This window comes from Pezoporus wallicus, unplaced genomic scaffold (assembly GCF_028554395.1).
Source record: "Pezoporus wallicus isolate ANWC-B61680 ecotype Strahan unplaced genomic scaffold, APGP_CSIRO_Pwel_v1 contig_4788, whole genome shotgun sequence".
Lineage (NCBI taxonomy): Eukaryota > Metazoa > Chordata > Aves > Psittaciformes > Psittacidae > Pezoporus > Pezoporus wallicus.
Genome location: NW_026638769.1, coordinates 1607272 through 1627677, shown reverse-complemented (window position 1 = coordinate 1627677; position 20406 = coordinate 1607272). Strand labels below are relative to the sequence as shown.

Sequence of the window (20406 nt, the reverse complement as noted above, 5' to 3'; positions counted from 1 at the left end):
AATGGCTGCCTCCACTAACATCCTATCCTCTGCTACAATTCTCAAACTAGTAAAAAACATTAGGAGAGATTTGTATCAGCAGAATTCAAATTTCTCTACCTTGCTTTGGGACAGAAAGGAGTGACTCTGGGGAGGGGATGTCACTTGCTCTTTGAACAGCTGGGAACACGTAACAGTCACAAGGAAAGGAAGTTCTTTGTACAGTGCAAGCTCATACTTAAAGCTGTTACAGTTTATAAGCGGTTTCCATTGACATTTAGTACATTGGGCTTGCTCCTGGAGTGTGTCCTTCCATTTAGTTTAATCCAAAAGGAAACCAGTGCCCCTCTCCGCCCAGTACCATGCCACACCGTGCACACAGGTAGAGTCTATAGGGACACCAGGGAGATGTGCTCCAGGAGACCATTCTGATGCAAAACAGAAGAGTGACATAGAGGCACCCTTTGTGTTCTCATCAGTAGAAATTATATACTTTTGTGGAAATAAAACTTAGATAATAAAATATTAGAACCAAATCACTGACTGATCCAGGAGCGCAAGGATACTACTGTGTGATGTGACCTGCAAAGGGTACTCTGTGGATGGAAGGAAAACTGGTCTGGATAGCATCTGGTGTTGTCATGTATGACCCATCAAGAGGTTCTGAAAACACAGGGAAGTCCAGGAGACACTGTGAAATGAAGCTGCTAACATGGGCCAGAGAGAAAGCAAGAAATGCACTTTTGAGAGAACGTCCTAGGAAGACACTAGTAACAGAGCACAAACTGCTTCCTACAGTTCCCGTTGTATGTGGGAAAGAGGACCTTGTGTATGTTGCTTGCTAAATGGTAGGCCTGTGTCAGAAGAGATGCCTGGCTATCATCAATTCAACCTTTCTGACAGAAGTAGGTAAATAGTTTGAATTAAATAGCAAATGCTATAGTAACTCCAGGTTCAAAGAAAAAACAGCAAAGTTCTCTTCTGCAATGTACTCAGCATGCTGGTAGGCATAATAAGTTTTTCCATTCAGAGTGCAAATGGTAACAAGAGCAACAAGAGTTCATCCTCTTGTTGAGTATAACAAGTAAAGGAAAATTACTTATTTACATTTTAATCCAATACTGAGAAATGCAGCAGAGATAAAACCACACTAGGGGGAGCTAAGACAACGTAAATTGTAGGTTGTGCTTTCCACAATAGCAACTAGGTTAGTTAAAATTGATCGGCAGCCCTCTGGTAAAACAAGATGTGCACCTGAATGTGTAATGAGGAGCTTACAACATGAGGTTTCTGCTGTCAGCAGTTCAGTGGGGCTCAGCAGGAAAGATGAAATCTGAAGAAATCAACAGCAAGTTGCTGTTAGTGTGATGTGCTGAAAAAAAAGGTCAGGAGTAGAGTACTTCTGTTGTGTGATGGGGTTGATGGAAAGCAAGCCACAAAACATTTGAGTGCTGCTGGAAGTAGGAGAGATAGCAAGCTTATCTATTTAGATGCCAGGCTATTCCTTCTGAGAGACTCCTGTAACAGCATTAGAAACTAAGCAAAACCACAGAAACAAGCATTTTCAAAGCAAATGACACTTTCCTCATGTGTTCTCTCAAAAATGCTCCTCCAGAACACCAGTTCAGTGGCAGGGGGCAGAATGATGAATTAACACTGGGAGTTATTAAGAAAATAAGAGGTGACACAGAAAATGTAATTACACCAAAGTATAAATCCTCAATGTGCTACTGCTTGAACAGTGTGCATTTTTGCTCCTCCTGCTTCAAATAAGAATGGGACAGAATCAAGAGGGGTATGATCAAAAGGTTATTTTTGTTTTACAAGGAAACAAACAAAATGATAAACGAGTCTTGGGAGGAAAAAAAGAAGAGACTATTGAAAGAAAATACATCAGACAATCAAAGATGAATGTTTCTCATGGCACTATAGGGAACTCAACTCATCAGAGAGCAGAAAATTATGAGAGTTTCTTTTTCCACACAACTCATAATTAGACTGTGACACTAACTGCCAAATGATGTTCAAATGTATAAACATGTTTAAAAAGCCACCAGGCTCGTTTATGAAAGATAATCCATACAGGGATAAAATCTCCAGTGCAGAAAGGCCATATAGAACAGGCTGCCAGAAGCTGAGACGCCATTTCAACAAAAGGATCATTCTGTATCTTCCCTTCTGTATTTTTCCTCAGCTTCTGCTACTGCTTCCTTTCACAGGAAGACACCAAGCAGAACCCACCCTTACATGCAACCCAGTAGGGCTATCTGGCTATTTTCGTGTTTTAAATTTTAGTTAATTCAAGTTTTTAATACAGAAATTAGCTAAGCCTTATTGCAGAACTTCAATGAAAAGCAATCAAGACAACAAATGGCATAAAGCAAGTGGGGCTTCTTGGGTTTTGGAGGACAAATTCTCTATAATGAAAGGATTTAACAGGATTATTTCTGGAGTAACTTAACTGTAGGTCATACATGCCAAGAATATTTCATTAGTTCATAATTCTCTGTCCCTTTGTTGTGTTTGGTAGAACTTAGAATAACAGGTAATGTCCCTTGTCATCACAGAGTAATTGCCTAAAATTAAGAGTTATTACAGCTCTCAGCACCTTATATTTATTGTCTAAAATCAAAGTTACATCCTATTTTACTTGGCAGAAAGAAAAGAACACTGCAAGTAGAATTTGTTGTAATTACAATAAGCTGTTTGTGACATTTATTGGATTTAATTGGAGAGGTGGCAAAGCAAGAAGACAGGAGGTGCAGGCGTGCAGCCTGGGATGCTTCTTTTTTATAACTGCTTTTTTCAGGTAAACTACTGCTACAATCTGAGAAGGTCTCTCTGTCTAAAATGAACGGTTTTGGTGCTTTCAATTTTGCACCATCTTGGGTGCTTCCATCTCAAACGGAGAATACAAACCACTCTTCTAAAACCCACATTAAGCTATTTTGATTTTATCCTTCCATTAAAAAAGCCAAGAAAACCTAACAAAAAGCACTTCTGCTTTTGCTACGTACTGTAATTTCAGCTGAGGGCCTACACAGCCCTCCCAGCCTTCACACCCCGACACATCTTCTAGCAAAGGCTTCTCTGAAATCCATCCGTGGTTGCCTTGCTCAGTAACCGCCTGTCCCTCTCGCACACTGCCTCGCACAAAGTAAGGAGACCAAATGTGAATGCTCTTAGCTCCAGCTGTGAGGCCAGTAGCCATCCACTGATCTTGCCACCAGCAGAGACCTTCTATGCAAAAAAAACCCACCAACATTTTCACAGGTCAAAATTTCTAGGGATTTTACTAGAGGAAGTCAATTGTGTAGCAAAACCTTTACCAAAAAAAAGAAGTCAGGCAAGAACCTCTACCTCAAGAGAGAATTTTAAAGCTTCCTTGCAGTTTCTGATACTATTTTACTTCCCTGTTACATGTCTCTGTTCAGTTAAATTTCTTTGTTCTGGACAGATTTTTTTCTGAGTAGACTGCCACTTGAAATGCAGTTGAATCCACACATATGCCACCTTTCATCCATAAGCACTCTATATATAGGAACCATTTCACTCAAACCAAAATGAAGCAACTCCTAGAACGAAATAAGACAACTGTTTAACACAGCACTTTAGACCAGCAAGCGAGGATCACTGTATCCAACTGAAATTACAGGGGAGGATTTAAAGGGAGGATATAATTACCCAAAAACGTACAAGATGGATCATTGCCCTCCTAGGATGGTTAAAGCCAGTGGAGACAGTCTGGGCTTTTTACTAATTTTAAAGATGGCAACTGTGAATCTCTTTCTTATAAAGGGCAAGCTGCTGGCAAACTGCTTTAAAGATGCCATAGTCTGGACCTTAAAGAAAGCTTTCAAAAATCCAGCAAGGACAGCATGCAGGGCCTGCTGTTTATAAAAGCTTCCTATGACATACTGCCAGTCAGAGGATCACACTGCCTATCAGTTGCCTCTGAGTGATAGTAAAGGACCATTTTCTTCCTGTAATCCATGAAGAGGACAGAAGGAGCAAGAATTGGAATGCAATGCCCCTTACAGAAGCTGCAAGAGCTGAGTTAGGCATTCTCTCACTTGCTGCTAATCAGTGCAGTTTTCTCTCCTACAGAAGGAAATTACCACTGAATTGAATCTAGGTCAATTAGAGTTAATTTGGTAAACTGAGGCTAGACTTCTTCCTTATTTCAATACCCTTAAGAAAACCCCCAAAAGCATCAAGCTTTTAATGACTTTGTCTGGACACAGTCAGAGATCTTCATGCACTTCTAGTCTCTGAACCTGAGCTCTCTCTGAGAAGGCTGAGCTTGGGGACATATTGCTGGGAGCTGAGCAGCCAGGAACTTCGGCAAGGATAGCCCCCATCACTGTGGACAGAAGGAAGCTGAGTCTTGCAAGGCTCATTATATTGATCTTGGTGCCAGCCAAAAGCAGAACCAACAGAGGCAATGAAGGAGGCAGGAACTCAAGGCCAGAGCAGGAAGAGAAGGAGAAGGGAAAGGTGAGAAGCAAGAGTGGTAAGGGTGTAATGACACTATAGCAGATGAGGAAAAAGATGCTGGACCCAGAAAATCTAAGAAAGTTACAATTTTGTTAAGTGAGAAACAGCTACAGACAGATTAACTTATTGTTTGGGGGGATATTTTTTTTGGTAAAAAAATAAAAACCTAAAGTGTTTGATTTAAACCACTGCTCGTAATCGAGTTTGTTTGAATAAGGGATTCTAAATTAATAAATATATATAATATAATCCTATGCACTTATGATATCATAATGTAAGATGTTAGATTTTGAACATTCACTGGAAGTAGGTGGTGAATAACTCCCAGAAGAGACAGTATTTGCTCTCTTTTCATCTCTTGCCCACTGAGTGGAGATAAAGGAGGAGAGGTCACATGTTGGGTAATGGCAGAATGTCATAAAGTTGCTTGAAGAAAGAAAATAACTAATGCAGAAAAGGATAGAAAAGAAAATGGCAAGAATAATGTGGCGATTGTGTAAAACTGTGGTGAAGGAGCCACAAGGCAATGAAACACTTCCACCAGCTCTTGACAAGGGAGGTCCACAAAAGATGACCCCAACAGCTCTATTTAAAAACAGCAGAAAGCTAAAAGAAATTCAGTCTATTTTTGCAAGCAAAACACACCCACAAGTCACCCCAAAGCTGCCAACATCAAACCAGAATTCCTTTCAATCTAAAAATCAAACCTATGTGCGTGTGTACGCAAACATATGTGCATTCACCTATGGTAATACAGTACTGGTTTTTCTCTTTTTCCCTTGCCAACAGGAGGTGTGGTTTATGTCAGCTGATCTTTGGAACACACATTCACTTTTTTTAAAGTAACTTCTTCAAACAGGATTTATAAAAGCCAATACACCTTGTAAATAAAGACCTTACACAGGAAACACTATTTTAGCAATTTTGAAGATAATGCTTAGCGTTTTCTGTTTAATTGCTCATTCTTACCAAGTTACTAAATTAAGGAATTTAAGTAATTTTTAACAGTACCTCAGCAGTTGTGAGGAACACGTCCTCACTAATATGTCTCAGTCCACACGAAATGACACCAAGGGCAACTCCTGGGAACACATAGGAATTGTTACCCTGTCCAGGATAGAGAGTTTTTCCATTTGGAAGAGTGACAGGATCAAAAGGACTTCCACTGGCAAAAATACCCCGGCCCTAAGTTGGAACAAGAAAGCGGAAGAAAGCACGTTAGTTAAGAGGATACTGTTGAAATATTTCACACATCGTTTTAAATATTTATCACCTTGGAAGCTGGGTTGCATCTATTTTGTGTCTCTTCCAAGGTGTTAAGAGCTATTTGACTATGTTTCAAAAACATCAGGATGCTGATCCTAGAGATCAGTGGTGATTCTCTGTGACTATCTGATGTCAAAGAGTAATGACTGCCTTATTCGGGTAAGAGATATCTGTACAGTTCAGAAGAGGAGAAACTGAAAGCTCGCCCTCATTGTGCACTCTGTGCACCTACACCTGAAGAAGGGTATGTGGGAAGAAGGTATGCACGTGGAACTGTAAAACTCAAAGCAGACAATACTGTCATGGTAACAACGGGTGTGGGGTGGCCCAGAAGCAGCAACAGTGGCTTAATAGCTAAGAGGAATATTAGGTCTGGTGTCATTCAGCAGTATGCATGATCAGAGTTGTGATACCATCAGAGCACTAAGAGATGGACTCTCAGGGAGATGGAATCTCACTGTTCCCCTGGAGTAAGGAACACCCTTATGGGAGCGCATGCTGGAACCATCAAGGGCTGTTCAAGGACGGCAGAAGAGGCACCTCAGAGGTGACTCACCTACAGCACTACTGATTCTCCCCAGATCACTCCTGCTACATAGAGAGAGAAGTAATTTCTACAGCAGGCAATGCAGGTTTGGACTGAGAGGAATAACATTGTGCAGGCTCTATGCCCACAGCCCAAAGGCCCCTGTGAATTTAGGTGGGGAAGAACAGCCAGCCTTTATTTATGCTAGCACTGCTGAAGTGCTAAATGTCACTGTTAAATACTTCAGAGGTGCTTTGTATCAGAAATATCTATGTCTATTTCAGAGAACTGGAAATGTGCATTTTAAAATATGCCACTGTTGCTATTCATCTCTTCAGAAGAATATTCTGTTTGGTTTGGTGTCATACGGTATTATCATGGCCAGCTTATTATACGTTTTGGTGACAGATCAAATACTTCAGTGTGTCTTCTACTCTGCCTACCAGATGTTACACACTGTAACCAACCCTCCATGTAGGCTGCTTCCCTGGCTCTTGCATCGTGCTGTAATTGTGTGCAGTGGGCAATGAGCATGCTAAATCTGTCGTTTAAACACTGTGAAACTGTCATTCAAACTGCCCTGTATTTGACAAGAAATCCAAACACAATCCACTGTGAAACACATACAGTCAAGTACTCATACATTTCAAATTCTAGACTGAATACAATAATAAATGAGTGCAATTCTCTTCATTTTCACCTGTGTTTCCATAATAGAAATCTTTGTGAGGAGGAGTCAATTACCCCAGTTCTTAATAAAGAATTCTTTTAAAGATTCTATTTCATGTATTGAAGTATTTTCTTACTCTAAAGAGTATTTATAAAATGTCAAATTAAAACCATGCCACTGTGTGTATATATTACACAAAGTGGGGCAGCTCAAAAACAGGCGTAAGGCTTTAATGACTGACAGTTACTGATGTTTGAGTTATAATAAAGATTTTAAGTCTTGCCTGACACCAATAAAAGCTATCAAATGTTTTTACAAGGGTGCAAGCATGTATTGACTTCAGTGAAATTGTCTTGATAACATCTGAAAACCACGTTAACTCATTTTCTCTACACACAGAGACGTGACTAGTACTTGCTATGCCACCCTCTGTCTTCCTCCCATTTTAATTTCAGTTTTACTTTTCACTATGTACACTGGAGAGATGTTAATCTTTGGTTACCTCTGTATATTTGTAGCACTGCTCAGCAGTGCATTCTGCCTTGCTGGTAGGGTTGCTGAGAGCAAAAATAATAGGACGTTCATTTAAAGCAGCCATATCCTGAAGAATTTGCTTAGTGAAAGCACCACCAATTGCAGCAACTCCTAAAGAAGAAAACCAGACAGAACAAACAGACAAATAAAATCAGTTCAGGTAAGACATGCGTGTCACTTTTAAAAGAACAGAGCTCCTTTTACTGCAGGCTTCCCTCTTTAAAATGGAGTTCAACCTGTTTTCTAACATGTGGTTAAAATAAAGTTTTGTATAAAAGATTTTGTGGAAGTGAAACTTCAGTATTATCCCTAACGTAAGGCAGAACCTATTCACCCCTGTACGGCCTGGTGAATTTATCACTTCACTTTTTCTCAGGCCCTTTATATATCTTAGAAGTGTATCACCCAACCTGCAGGTAAGTTCAATAAGGAATAGAGAGGTTCAGCTCTGGCTCCTATAGTCTCATGCAACAGACTCGACAGTTTCTCCCAAAATCCAGTCTGTCAGATTTCATTTTTTTATGATGCGGTGAGTCAAGTCTCTGCCTTCTACAGCTGAACATTTTGTCATCTCCAGCCTCAGCTGATGAATAATCCCAGTTTTGAGTCTAACCTGTCAGCAACAACCCTTTTAATACATCCGTTTCCATCCCACCGGACATGCTTTTCTATTCTCCATACAGTCCACACTTCTAAATGCTTTTCACAGGGACTGTCAGTTTTGCAGTATGAAAGCATCTAGTATGAAACCATCTTAAGTTGGATTCTGCGGCATTGTGGACACGTAGCCAGTATCATGTCTTGGACCTTAGATGCTTCACAACCAAAAAGAGGTGTGTGATATTTTTGAGATGCTAAGTACACCTGCATTTCTGCCTAATCTACAAGAGTTGGGAATCCAAGGATCAGGTCCTTGCTCCCCACACCTTCAGTGGAAAACAAATAAACAGACCTTGCAGTAAAACTAAGGATCGTTATTTTGGGGGCGGCCCCTCTCACCTGGCTTGTAGAGAAGGTAGCCTCTTTCTTGCCCCTGATGCCTGGCACCCTGCTCAGCTTTCCACAGAGCATCCCCCTTTCAAAAGCAGAAAAAAGCTGGTTTTCCTTCTCGTCGGGGAGTTGGAATGGATTAAAACCCAGGCTGAGAGAGAAGTGACTGGAGCTCGGGTCTCTCTTGAGTCTGTACTCAAACCTCTCATCACTCATGCTCAAATGAGCATCCCAGCATTGCCCAGTTTAAAAGGGCAGCTTGGTATCTGCCTAAGGAGACAAGAAGGTACCTAAGGAGAGAAGAAGGGGTCCTCGCCTTGCAGAGCTTGCAGAGCTGGCTAGGAGGTCATACACGCTTCAGAACTAACATTCCTCTAAGGTATCTCTGAATATTTTCCGACTGCTTGTGTAGAAAGCAGCGTATCATCTGTCACATCGTATTTTTGCAAATCTGAGCTCTCTGTCAATTCACCTTCTGTGAATGGACAAGGATGCTTAGATGCAAAAAAGGTCTACTAGACCAGTTGGGCCACTCTATGTTTGATGAACAGTTACGGCAGTCACCATTTTGACCCACTTGTGTAAGAGCCTGGTATACACCTTAGTTTCTGGCTAAGTCTGCATTTGCCAAATGTTTAATGACTTCTTTAGGCTAAACTGAGGCTTTTGCTTGAGCCACTGCAGGCAATGAAATGTGTATGAGGATTCCCTAAAACAGAGTTAAGTAAAACATTGGGAGAAGGACATTAACATATTTCCCTATGATTCCTGCTGCCCAGGGGAAGATACTGAATGACAAGTCACCCAAATGAAACAAAAAACAATATTAAGATGCTGTTTCTGTAATGTATAATGAACAGCCTTCATTATATAGTAGGGATAGAAGAAAGTTACCTTGAGGGAGTGCTGCATAGTTTTATATATATAAAAATGATACACAGTAACATCTGTATTTCATGACAGCAAATCTTCCATAGGTATCCACACACCTTTATCTAGAAAAATATCACAGATGGATCAACCTGTTCTTCTGTTCCACTAGCTTTTTCAGCCTAGCATTCTTTTAAATGATTTCTATAGATAACTTGGTCTTTGTCTTCCAGTCATACATTTATGTAGCATACGAAAAGATAAGCTTCATTTACCTCATTCATGATCACTGTGAAAAGCAGATTTTACTGAACAAGGACCATGTGGTCTAGACATAGTCGAAAAGGCAGCTCTTAAAATGTAGGATAATTTTCACTGTGGCATTTCAGATTTTTCAGCCTGTGATGAATGGTTTTACTAGCCAGACAGATTAATTTTCAAGTCTTCCACAGAGTACTTGCAGTTCATTCCTGAAACTGTCACTGAAATAACAACCAACCTACAGAGAGCCCAGCAATTCCTTACTGAGATCACAATCCTGAAGCTTTTACTAAAGAAAAAGTCTTTGTAAAATCTGTGGTTTGGTCTGCATGAAGGACTGGCAGCTAAGGACCTAAATATGAGGGGAAATGATTCGGATACAGCATGCTCATATTTGCACAGCTTTATCTGTGCTTAGCTCAGTTTTCTCAGTCTAAGTTTGAGGTTATTTGTATTACACTATACACAGAAGTAATTTAGGAACGCGATAAGGGTCTCCATCAGATGTTTAAACCAACTTGGATTATTCTCCCTGTAAAATGGATGGCTTGGAGTGAAAGCAGTGTTACATGCTTGGATAGTTACCATTTGTTCAGTTGCTTAATAGAGTCCATTATGCACCTAGTGTTTTCTAAAAACACACAAAGGTAAACTCTGTTCAGAGGAACTTGATCTTGTCTTCAGACAAAGCCACATCTCCATTTTTTCCCAACAAAGAAGAAGGTCATTGCTTTAAAGTAAAAGGAATTACCTATTAGCACGGATGGTTTTATATCTCTAACAATATCTTCTAGATTTTTCATTTCATCATGTTCATGGGCGAAATGCTGTTTCTCAGATGTTAGCAAGGCACGCCCCTGAGCAAGGGAAAAATAAGATGGTTATTATAAGTTTAATGGAACCTAATAACCTGGGATAAACAGTTCACAAAGTATCTGGTTTAACATGTCCTATTTTCATTTCTACTTTTGCTTCTGTCACTAAGTACCATATTGGACAAAGTTACACTGCGTACAGCTAACACGTTCAGGATAATTTAGAACTAATGTATTTCTCTAACCAGTAGGTAAATTAAATTCAGTATTTTTACTTTGAATGAGTAACAGCTGTAGAACACCACTGTATTAGCAGTGAAATGAAAGCATAATTAATTTCTTCTTTCAAGCATTCTTAATGCTGTTTTATGTGAAAACATTAGGTCAAATGCTTAAAGCTACTAATGATAAAGTATAAATATATTTATATAGCAAACAATATGTACGCACCAGAGCAGGGGGATTTGTAACTCAGCAAAACAAAAAGTTTCTCCTATTTTTTTTTGGCTTTTGTCTTGTCTGAAAGCACAGAGACTATATGGGGGGAGCATATAGACTATAGGTGAGCCTATACTGCGCTCCGCATTTTTCATATTTAAGTTATTCATCCTTAGGTATGGAATAAAAATAAATTCTATCCAGATGTCTGGTTCACTGGTTTTGCATTAACAAAATTGACACAGCTGTGAAAAAACTTTTGTCCTGATCTACACTGGCAATTTCCACCTATCGATGCCCAACAAGGTTTCCAAGTGGAATATGATAGATGCTGGAAAAAAGGCTATAGAATATCATTGACATTGACTGTGTGACAAACAGTGTAAGTAATGTGGAGTGCAGGGCAAGAAGGGAATAGAATTTGTGAAAATTGTATTAGTTATCTAACTACATGGACTTCTCTCTGTACATAGGCACCTGAAAACTTCAGCTGAAGAGTTTAAAATGCATATACCCTCACCCCTCATTTTATTATCATGCCTGCAGAAAACATTACTGCAAAGGCATTCTTCAGACAGTGCCAGCCCTGCAAACATCCTACAGAGTCAGACAGCAAGAAGCAGATTATACAGCTATATAGGGAAGTGCACATGAAAGATGGAACACTAAATGTAATTTCGACCAAATAGCCAGAACAGATATATATCATCTCCCCAGCTGCATCTTCTCCAACCGATAAGATGAAAGTTTCCTTAAATTTATCAAGTTAAATTAAGACTATACTCACATATTGGAACAGAATTTATTCTATGATTCCACCAAAGTCTCTGAATTTGACAATTTTAGCTCAGTTTAGGGCTGTGCGTACTATCGAATTCAAGGTGGGATTAGTTTCTTAATAGCACTTTTGCTTAATTTTAACAAAAATGGCTCTTCTGCTGGTCCTTTGGACAGCCACTGCAAGAGCTGGTAGACAGGAGGGAAGGACATTTTTCATTTCCAGCTGCAAAAAAGCGTTTCTATCCCAAGGGTACTTACTACAGGAAGCTACGGAAGGCTGTTATGTGGTTGGGGCTGACTGAGCTGGTCTGCCTCACAGGATGCCCACTTACCCTGCCTCACCCATGATTACATGGAATTTCCAGAGATTTCTTCTCTTCTACAGATTTTCGTATATGACCAAATTACAGAGGTTTTTCTATTAAGAGGGTTATGTCCAAATGGGCTTTTGCAGGTCTGAAGCGTTCTCCTAGAGCAATTAGCACGGAAATACTGTGATACAGGAACTTGTTTTCCTATGTGGGTAAAATGTGAATTTCTGAGCCTCGAGAGAATGCCACAAAATTACCAATTTTTGGCATATTCAGGCTCGAGTCATTCCACCATCAAGACGCATTTTGAAGGCTGCCGTTTCCCAGCACTCCAGCAGATGTCCCCACAGTCTACACACACGGTTTAGCTGCATCTCATTTTAAAGCACGACTTTTCCTTAACATTTTCAAGGGAAAAAACACAAAGTTCTCTTTCTAGTCACCAAAGGAAAAAAAAAAAAAACACGTTTACGACTTCCAGGCCAAAAGCTTGTTGCTAAGAATGACTATAATAAAACCCACTTTTCATTCTAATTGGCTGGTTGGTTGAAATCAAAATGCTCAATAGGGCCCAACTTGGAAGCAGGTTTCCCGGGGAGCTGGGAATGGGTGCTGTGGGCCACCATCTGATTCCACACTGCTGCTTCAGTTGGTTCCTTAATAGCTTACCAGGCTGCTATTGAGAAAGCCAGTTTTTGATCTGGCCTTAAAATCCAGCCTCCAGGAGACTGCCCTGGGCTACCAATGGAAAAAGAAATCACCCCCAAGAGCTCTGACCAGCTCACTCTTCAGGCTGTGGTGGGCTGGTAGCCCTTGAGTGTCTCCAGGATCTGCAGATCTCTCAGGAAAGATGACCTCTGATATTTTTTCCTAGTGCATAACAGCTAAGAGGCCAGGCTGACCTCTCGGTGGAGAAAAATCTCATTTTCATTTTTAATCAGAACAAATGACCACAATCCTGCTTGAAAGAGTTACTTCTTTATATAGCTTTACACCTGATTGGCTTTTGAGGGGGTACTTCAACATTTTTTAATTAAGATAATGGCAGAGCTGTTAAAACACTTACTGATGTAACACCAAGGATTCAAAGCCCCATTTCTTACTGACACTGATGATCCTCTCTCATTTATTTAGCTACAAAGGAGCACTCAAACAGTAAGATGGATGTGATCCACTGCAACCCTTTCTGGGCCACTGGCTACTGAGACTAGCGCTAGCCAGATGGGGTCAGCTTAGGCGAGATTCACTTCTGCCGTATCTTAATTTCACACAAGGCATCCTACTAGTCTTAACAAACAAACAAACAAAAAATCCCCAATCCAAACCCCAAACAACTTTATTTCTTTATTTAGCTTTGCTCTGAATTAGCTCGATCCCATTAGTCAGAATGAATCATGTCTCCAAGTAAATATTTTTCTAGTATATTAACTAAGAATGAAATACAAAATTCTGTGGCTTAGCAAAAATACAGCTATGGAAACAGAGATTTTTGATTGGAAAATGTTTATAAAAGAAATTTCACAGTTAGGGTTTGGTTTTTTTTTTAACACATAATTTTAAGTAGATGGTCAGAAATGTATTTGGAAATTAATTCAGTGATCCTAAAGGAGCGACATAACACTTCCCTCAAAAACGTGTCCAAGATTTCAAGACCGGCCAGCTGATTTGGTTACAAGAGGCCAATGATTTAGAAAACTTTGCTTTAGATAGTATTTTGTTTTATTTTTTTCTCCAGATTGGTAAGTTCTTAAGTTCTGCTCTCCACAAAGTAGAGAGGCGGCAGCAAGAGCCTGGCTATCCTTCCTCTGTGCCCTGCCAACAGGGCAAGCAATGACTTGCAGTAAGAAACAACTGAGTTTTGTGCATGCTTAGCCTCAAACTAAGGGGTTGTCAGTCCATTTACTACAAGCTTCCAGACATCCGCCCCTGTATGCTTATAGCCAGAATAAGAAATCACGGAGTTTTTGTCAGCAGAGAGAAGAGGATGGAGTGGAAATGCAGAAGTCTCAGCTCTGCGTTTGTGTGTTTTCTGTCTTGTCTCTCTCCTGATGCTGGAGAGATGCAAAGCAGATGGATTCGTCAGTGCAGGACTGCTCTGACTAAAAGATCCTCCAGAAGTGCAGAACCCATCTTCTGACATTTCCATTTCTAGCCCTGACTTAGGTAGCTTCTGTACTGTGGCTGCTGCTGCTAAGAATGAGCTGTAGAGGATCAACACAAGGCCAGACAGCAGCTGTCTGAAGTTGTTATGCTATTATGTATAACGAGCACCTTTTCCAAATCCAAAAAGAAACTCTTTCACACTGAAATCCACAGATGAACTAAGAGACTTGGCCAGATACCTGTGCAGCTATTCAGAGGGGACGATACAAATTCTTTCATTAGGAGGAGGAAGGTAAAGTTAGAAAAAGGGGCTATATGTCCTTCTTGCTTTTAACTTCCCACAGATATTCAACATCCCAAGAAAGAAGTAAAAAAAAAGCACCAACATTTCATTATACAACTTTTTGCAATGCTATGTATTCTTACATTATCTCCTCATCTGTCAAGGAATAAGTTATTTGCTAGGGGCATTATAATAAGTTTGCTCAAAAAAGAAAAAATCCCAACAAACTACGTACTAAGGTAACCAGGAAGACAACTACAGCATCTTCAGTGTGTATTCAGGGTGCCTGAATAAACTATTCAATACAACTTCACTAGAATGATGAAGGTGAAGAATATTAAAAACACAGAATAATAAACCTTAAATCCAAAGACTGAGTGAAGATGTGAGAAATTACTTCAGAGGGCAAAAGTATTGCCTCTATCACAGTATTAGTTTTTAACAAGAAACCTATGGGATACTTTGGGTTTGAACAAAAGAGAACAACCTGAAAACGGATACATTTCTATATTAGAAGCCACTGTGGTGTCTCCAATGGAAAGTAATGTGAGCTGAATTTTTTATTAGCAAATGAGCTACAATGTGGACTGTGTTAAGTTAGCAGATGAAGTACAGAGATAAAGAAACAATAGTAGCATTCATTCTCTCATGGTGACATTATGTACGAAAGACCTTGGCAATCCTAAAATGTCTATACTCCCTATAGGATGAGTTATTGGTATTATGTATTATTATTACAAATAGTAAACCATACTCATTTGGACACCAGGATCTTTAATTCAAGAAGCAAAAGTTAGTAGCAGGCCTCAGTTCTTGTATTCTGGATTTGAACTGAAAGCAGCTCATAGCTTCAGGGTGGGTTCCTCAGTTTTTAGTTTTAGTGGCTGATCAACAGTAGAAGTAGCAAAGGAGATACTGGGATCAGGCTTCAAGCAAATGTGCATCACAGTTTCCACAGAAAATAACTCATATCATCATCACATTATAGAACCAAGTTGAGGCTCAGATAACAAACAAAAGCCACCCATCAATAAAACCCTGAGAAAATTTATAGAAAACAGCTGTAAAAACAGGAGACCAGACTGCACAGTGGGATATTACAAACCAGAAGGCAAGTCTTACAAATACCTCCAATGTGAAGTCTAATGCCATGGCCTGTTTGCGCTGGTCCTGCCAGGGCTGCCCCATGAACCAGGGCTGAAGAGCAGAGCAGATTTATGTCAGGAAGGCAAGAGAGGCAGGGCTGGAAGCTCTTCAAGGTTTGCTCTCTCCATCAGCTGGGAGGCAGCTGAGAATAAGCCAGAGCACCCTGATGACTGCACTGTCCCACATTAGAGGCGGTGCTGGCACTCGTCCCATCTCACAACCAGGGAGGCACAAGTCTATTTATATAAACACTTGCCTCCATTTGACTGTGTCAAATGTGGCTTATTTAAACAAGAGGACAGAGATCAGCACACAGATAAATTAATGAATTCATTTGAGGTCCTTAAATATTGAAGACATGAGAACCATAAAAGCCATGAGAACTGTAGGCTAAAGCAGTCCATTAATAAGCAGAGAATTTCCAACTGCAAGTGTTTTAGTTTTACTTGTATTTTTTGTGTGATTTTTTCTCCCTACTGCAGAGTTAAGAGCAAAACAAACAAAGAAGCAGTTGTTAAAAGCATCAAGGAAGAAGGGCAAAAAAGGATGTGGTTAAGAGTCATGGGAGAAGGTGGTGAAACATCTCTCTGTTGGGAGATGATCTCTACATGGCTTCTTATTTCTTTCATCACAAGTAAACCCGTGGTCTAAAGGTTGTTGATGAAGCATCTGGAGGGCTCTAGGCAGGGACTGTAGATAGTGCTGGGAGCTGAGAGACCTCCCTGGGGAGTCCCCCAGAAACATGAAAGGGAAGGGACAGGAGAAGCACAGAGGCTGTGCCAGGAGGCCAGGCTGCCCTCCCTAGCCGGAACTCCAGGGCAGTACTGATGGTGTAAGTACGGACTCCTGTCCATAACTGTCAGGGGTTACTGAAGCACAAGGGCTTGCAGGTGACAGGCGCTCCTGTGCTACCTTGTTTAGGAAACAAAACCAGAGACACGCAAGCCCACCCAAATACCCACATTGAGGCCCTAATTATAAAGGGACTGTGCCTCTTGATCAGGCCCGTCACCTAACAATTAAAGGTGAAGAGAGCAGATTAAAACCAGAGGAGGCAACCTGGACACAGATTTAATAAACAGTTTGTTGCGAACTAGGTGAAAAAGCAGAACATTTTGAGGTGATAATGTCATAATGGTTAGCAGTAAAAGATATGATTTAGGTAAGAAATGTAATCCTGGTGTTGACTTTAAAAGACATGGTTAAAGATCAGAGGTGTTTAAGTCCTGTACAATTTATAAAATACCCTTCCCCTGTAAATAAGCACACACAGTTAACAGGCACGACAAAATTTATAAAGACAATTAGTCGGAGAATCTGAGAAGCTGGGCAAGTCAGGAAGCCACAGAACAGAAACATAATGGAGTAAAACAGTAATTCATTTCAATGATTAAACAGAGCGTAAGCTAAAGAAATCATCAACCATCTGAATTAAGTTACCATCTCATCAGTACATCTAAAGTACACAGTGTCAAAGAGGAAATAGTTACATGCTAGCAAATTTAACACCTGAATTTTTGGTGGAGTCTTGTTTAGAGAAAATAAAGTGGGTATTCCTTGAGCACACCCCACCAATCATCTTTTTGCCTTGTCCTCGCTTGTTTTCATACATTTCTGACCAAGTATGAGTAACGCAATGAGCATTCAAAGACAAATTATTGCGTTTTCTTTCTACAGAACTTATACTTCATACAGAACAAGATAAATGCAAGATGAAACTGCACAGATTAATTCCCCAGACATCAGAATAACTGACAAAGCAAACAAGGATTGCTTCGTTGGGATAGACCATGAGTTACATATGGCAGAAACTGCTTTAAGTAACTGTGGTGGCCTTGGAGATATCCAAGAGTCAAATCATTTTTTATTTTTTTGGCTCAAAAAGTCCTAGCTAGTTGCAGTCAGCCATAATGAATTGATGAAGGACAAAAGTAAAGAGTTAGAATAACTGACTGCTGGTAAAAGGAAAGTTAGAAATGATTACAAGTTAGCAGAAGAGGCAGACATAATATTAAGCAGTATATGAAACATTAAAATCATTCTCAAATTAGTATCTAGAATGAAATCCAAACTCTGAAGAAAGTTATTACTGCTAAAATATAAGAAAATTCAGTAACAATCAGATGGTCTTCAGGGGATTCAGTTCAATATTAAGATTCTTGATTGTGAGCTCTAAAGGCTCTTCCACACATTATATGAGCTCTGCTGACTGTAATGGGAGCTACCACACCTATTTAGCACTGAAATTCTGGTATCAGTCCCAAATTTCCCAATTTCTCTTCCATTCCTCTCTGGGCAAATACTGAACTATGAATGTATATTTTTAATGAAAAAATAAACTCTAATAAAAGTAGTATCCACCACCAGCTATTTGGTTGTGAGGGACTTCTCTGTATAAGATTGCCAGGGACATTCAAATGGGCGAGGGAGAACGGAAAATGTAAACATTTTAGAGGATTATCTGAAGGATTACTGGGTATCTCTATTCTAATTAATTAGCACCACAGAAACTGGGATTTGGGGAATCTCTTAGCAAAATTGATATTCCGTGACCTTCAACTATCAGATCTCAACTGATGTTCTTGTGCTTGCCATTCAGTTTGGGATTCACTCACATGAACCACAGTCTTACAGGGGACATATACTCACACATCTATCACACATCTAAGGAACATCTAAAATACAAACCACATGATTAGATACAAGTATTACTGTGCTGATCTAGAAAGCACAGAGTACAAAACTGTCAAAAGCAACATTACTCCATGTTGACATACTCTTTAAAATCAAGGATGGCATTCATGTCTATGTGAGGGAACTTCATTTGTGCACTAGAGATTGTGTCATACAAAAATCTAATGCTGTCTTGCAAATGACAAATAAACTTCACTGCAAGAGAGGCATGTTTGGCAGCCCAGGAACATTCCGATCAGCCTATCCACTCTTGGCAGAGAAGCATCCATCCTTGGGAGAGGGCAGGGGGTTTCTAGAGTCCCCTTAAGTATTAAAAATGTCTTATTATTTGTACCATATTCCTGGTCAGTTCCAAGAACCATATTGCCTATCTCCCTACTTTGTATTGCCTTAAAAAAAAAAAAAGCAGCAGCAGCAAGAAGCACTTGCAGCACATAACTGAAATGCTCAAGCAATGGTGAACCTCATGAACATCCCTACACAGCTTACAATTTTCTGCCTCTTCTCAACGACTTGACACAAAATAATTTACTGTCTTTCAAGTTCATGGGTGAAGATACAGCCACTAATACAGCCAAGCATGAATGAGAAACTTAACATGATGAGAAACTTAACATGAGCCGGCAGTGTGCACTCGCAGCCCAGAAAGCCAACCGTATCCTGGGCTACATCAAAAGGAGCGTGACCAGCAGGTCCAAGGAGGTGATCCTGCCCCTCTACTCTGCTCTCGGGAGTACTCCACTCACTTGGAGTACTGTGTGCAGTTCTGGTGTCCTCAACATACAAAGGACATGGAACTGGTGGAACAAGTCCAGAGGAGGGCCACAGGGATGATCAGGGGACTGGAGCACCTCCCGTATGAAGACAGGCTGAGGAAGTTGGGTCTGTTCAGCCTGGTGAAGAGAAGGCTGCATGGAGACCTCATAGCAGCCTTCCAGTATCTGAAGGGGGCCTACAGAGATGCTGAGGAGGGACTCTTCATTAGGGACCGTAGCGATAGGACAAGGGGTAACGGGTTGAAACTTAAACAGGGGAAGTTTAGATTGGATATAAGGAAGAAGTTTTTTACTGTGAGGGTGGTGAGGCACTGGAATGGGTTGCCCAGGGAAGTTGTGAATGCTCCATCCCTGGTGGTGTTCAAGGCCAGGTTGGACAGAGCCTTGGGTGCCATGGTTTAGTGTGAGGTGTCCCTGACCATGGCAGGGGGATTGTAACTAGATGATCTTAAGGTCCTTTCCAACCCTAACTATTCTATGGTTCTATGATTCTATGACAGCTTTAAAGACACAAAATGCATTCACCTCGCATCACACATTTATGAATATTTGTGTGATTAACAGAAAAGGGAACTGAAACTATGGGAAAGAAAAAGAATGTGAGAGATATATCCATTAGTGTGTTCATATAAGTAAATATATATTCATCAGACAGAACGTGACAATGTGACAGAATTCAGAATTTCAGACTTAAAGAGGAGTCCCAACTGCTTATGCATAATAATATCCAAGTATGCAAGACTGAAAAAGCAACTTTAAAATAAAAGTGTAATTTGATTAAACATTAAAACGTCCATCTGAATGCACTGGAATACTTAAGACAGGCATTTCAAGGGGAGTAATATCTGTTTCAAAAAGCCTTATACTTCAAACGACAAAATTCCAAGGGTATTTGGATCTAGAAACTTTCTTTATCCACACTTGGAGAAAAAATAGTTTGAAAAGGTGAAAGCATACTGAATAAATCAAAACAAAAATCCCAACATTATAAAGTCTCTAGAATGGAGAACACAACTATAGGCAGTATAACAAATACAACCTTCATGACCAACTATTTCACCACAACATAGCATAAAAGTTGGTCATCAAACTTGGTTTAATGAAAAAAGATGGTTCAGGGAGCAGGAGAAGAGAAATATTAACAGGGAAATGAAAACACAGCTGCACTTCAACTGAAATTAAAAAGCCATAAAGGAAAAAAAAGCCACAAAAGCCTGATAAGTGACTTCGTGGCAGCTCTTGGTGGGAGAAGAAGAAAAAGGTGGAAAATGTTTGTGGTCAAGACAACAAAAGTTCCAAGTTTATTTTTCTCTGGTTTGCAGTGGTTGAAATACTACAGAAAATAGATGAAAAGAGAAACAATGTTTAAATCTGTGATCATGCACTGCAAAATTTATGATCAAAGGACAGCATGGTATAAAAATTATGTAAAAATATGTTTAGTTGGACAAAGAAATTGCTGAGTGT

General features: G+C 40.0%; 1 protein-coding gene across 1 annotated transcript in view; it reads right to left on the bottom strand.

Annotated features, from left to right (window-relative positions):
- The window catches only part of ME1 (malic enzyme 1), a 169624-nt gene that overhangs the window by 3208 nt on the left and 146010 nt on the right, over positions 1-20406 (bottom strand). Inside the window, exons 10-12 of the mRNA XM_057412437.1 lie at positions 10345-10450; positions 7441-7583; positions 5488-5661 (exon numbers count right to left, since the gene is read on the bottom strand). Of these exons, the coding sequence (XP_057268420.1) occupies positions 5488-5661; positions 7441-7583; positions 10345-10450 (423 nt within the window). The remainder of the gene's footprint in view (positions 1-5487; positions 5662-7440; positions 7584-10344; positions 10451-20406) is intronic.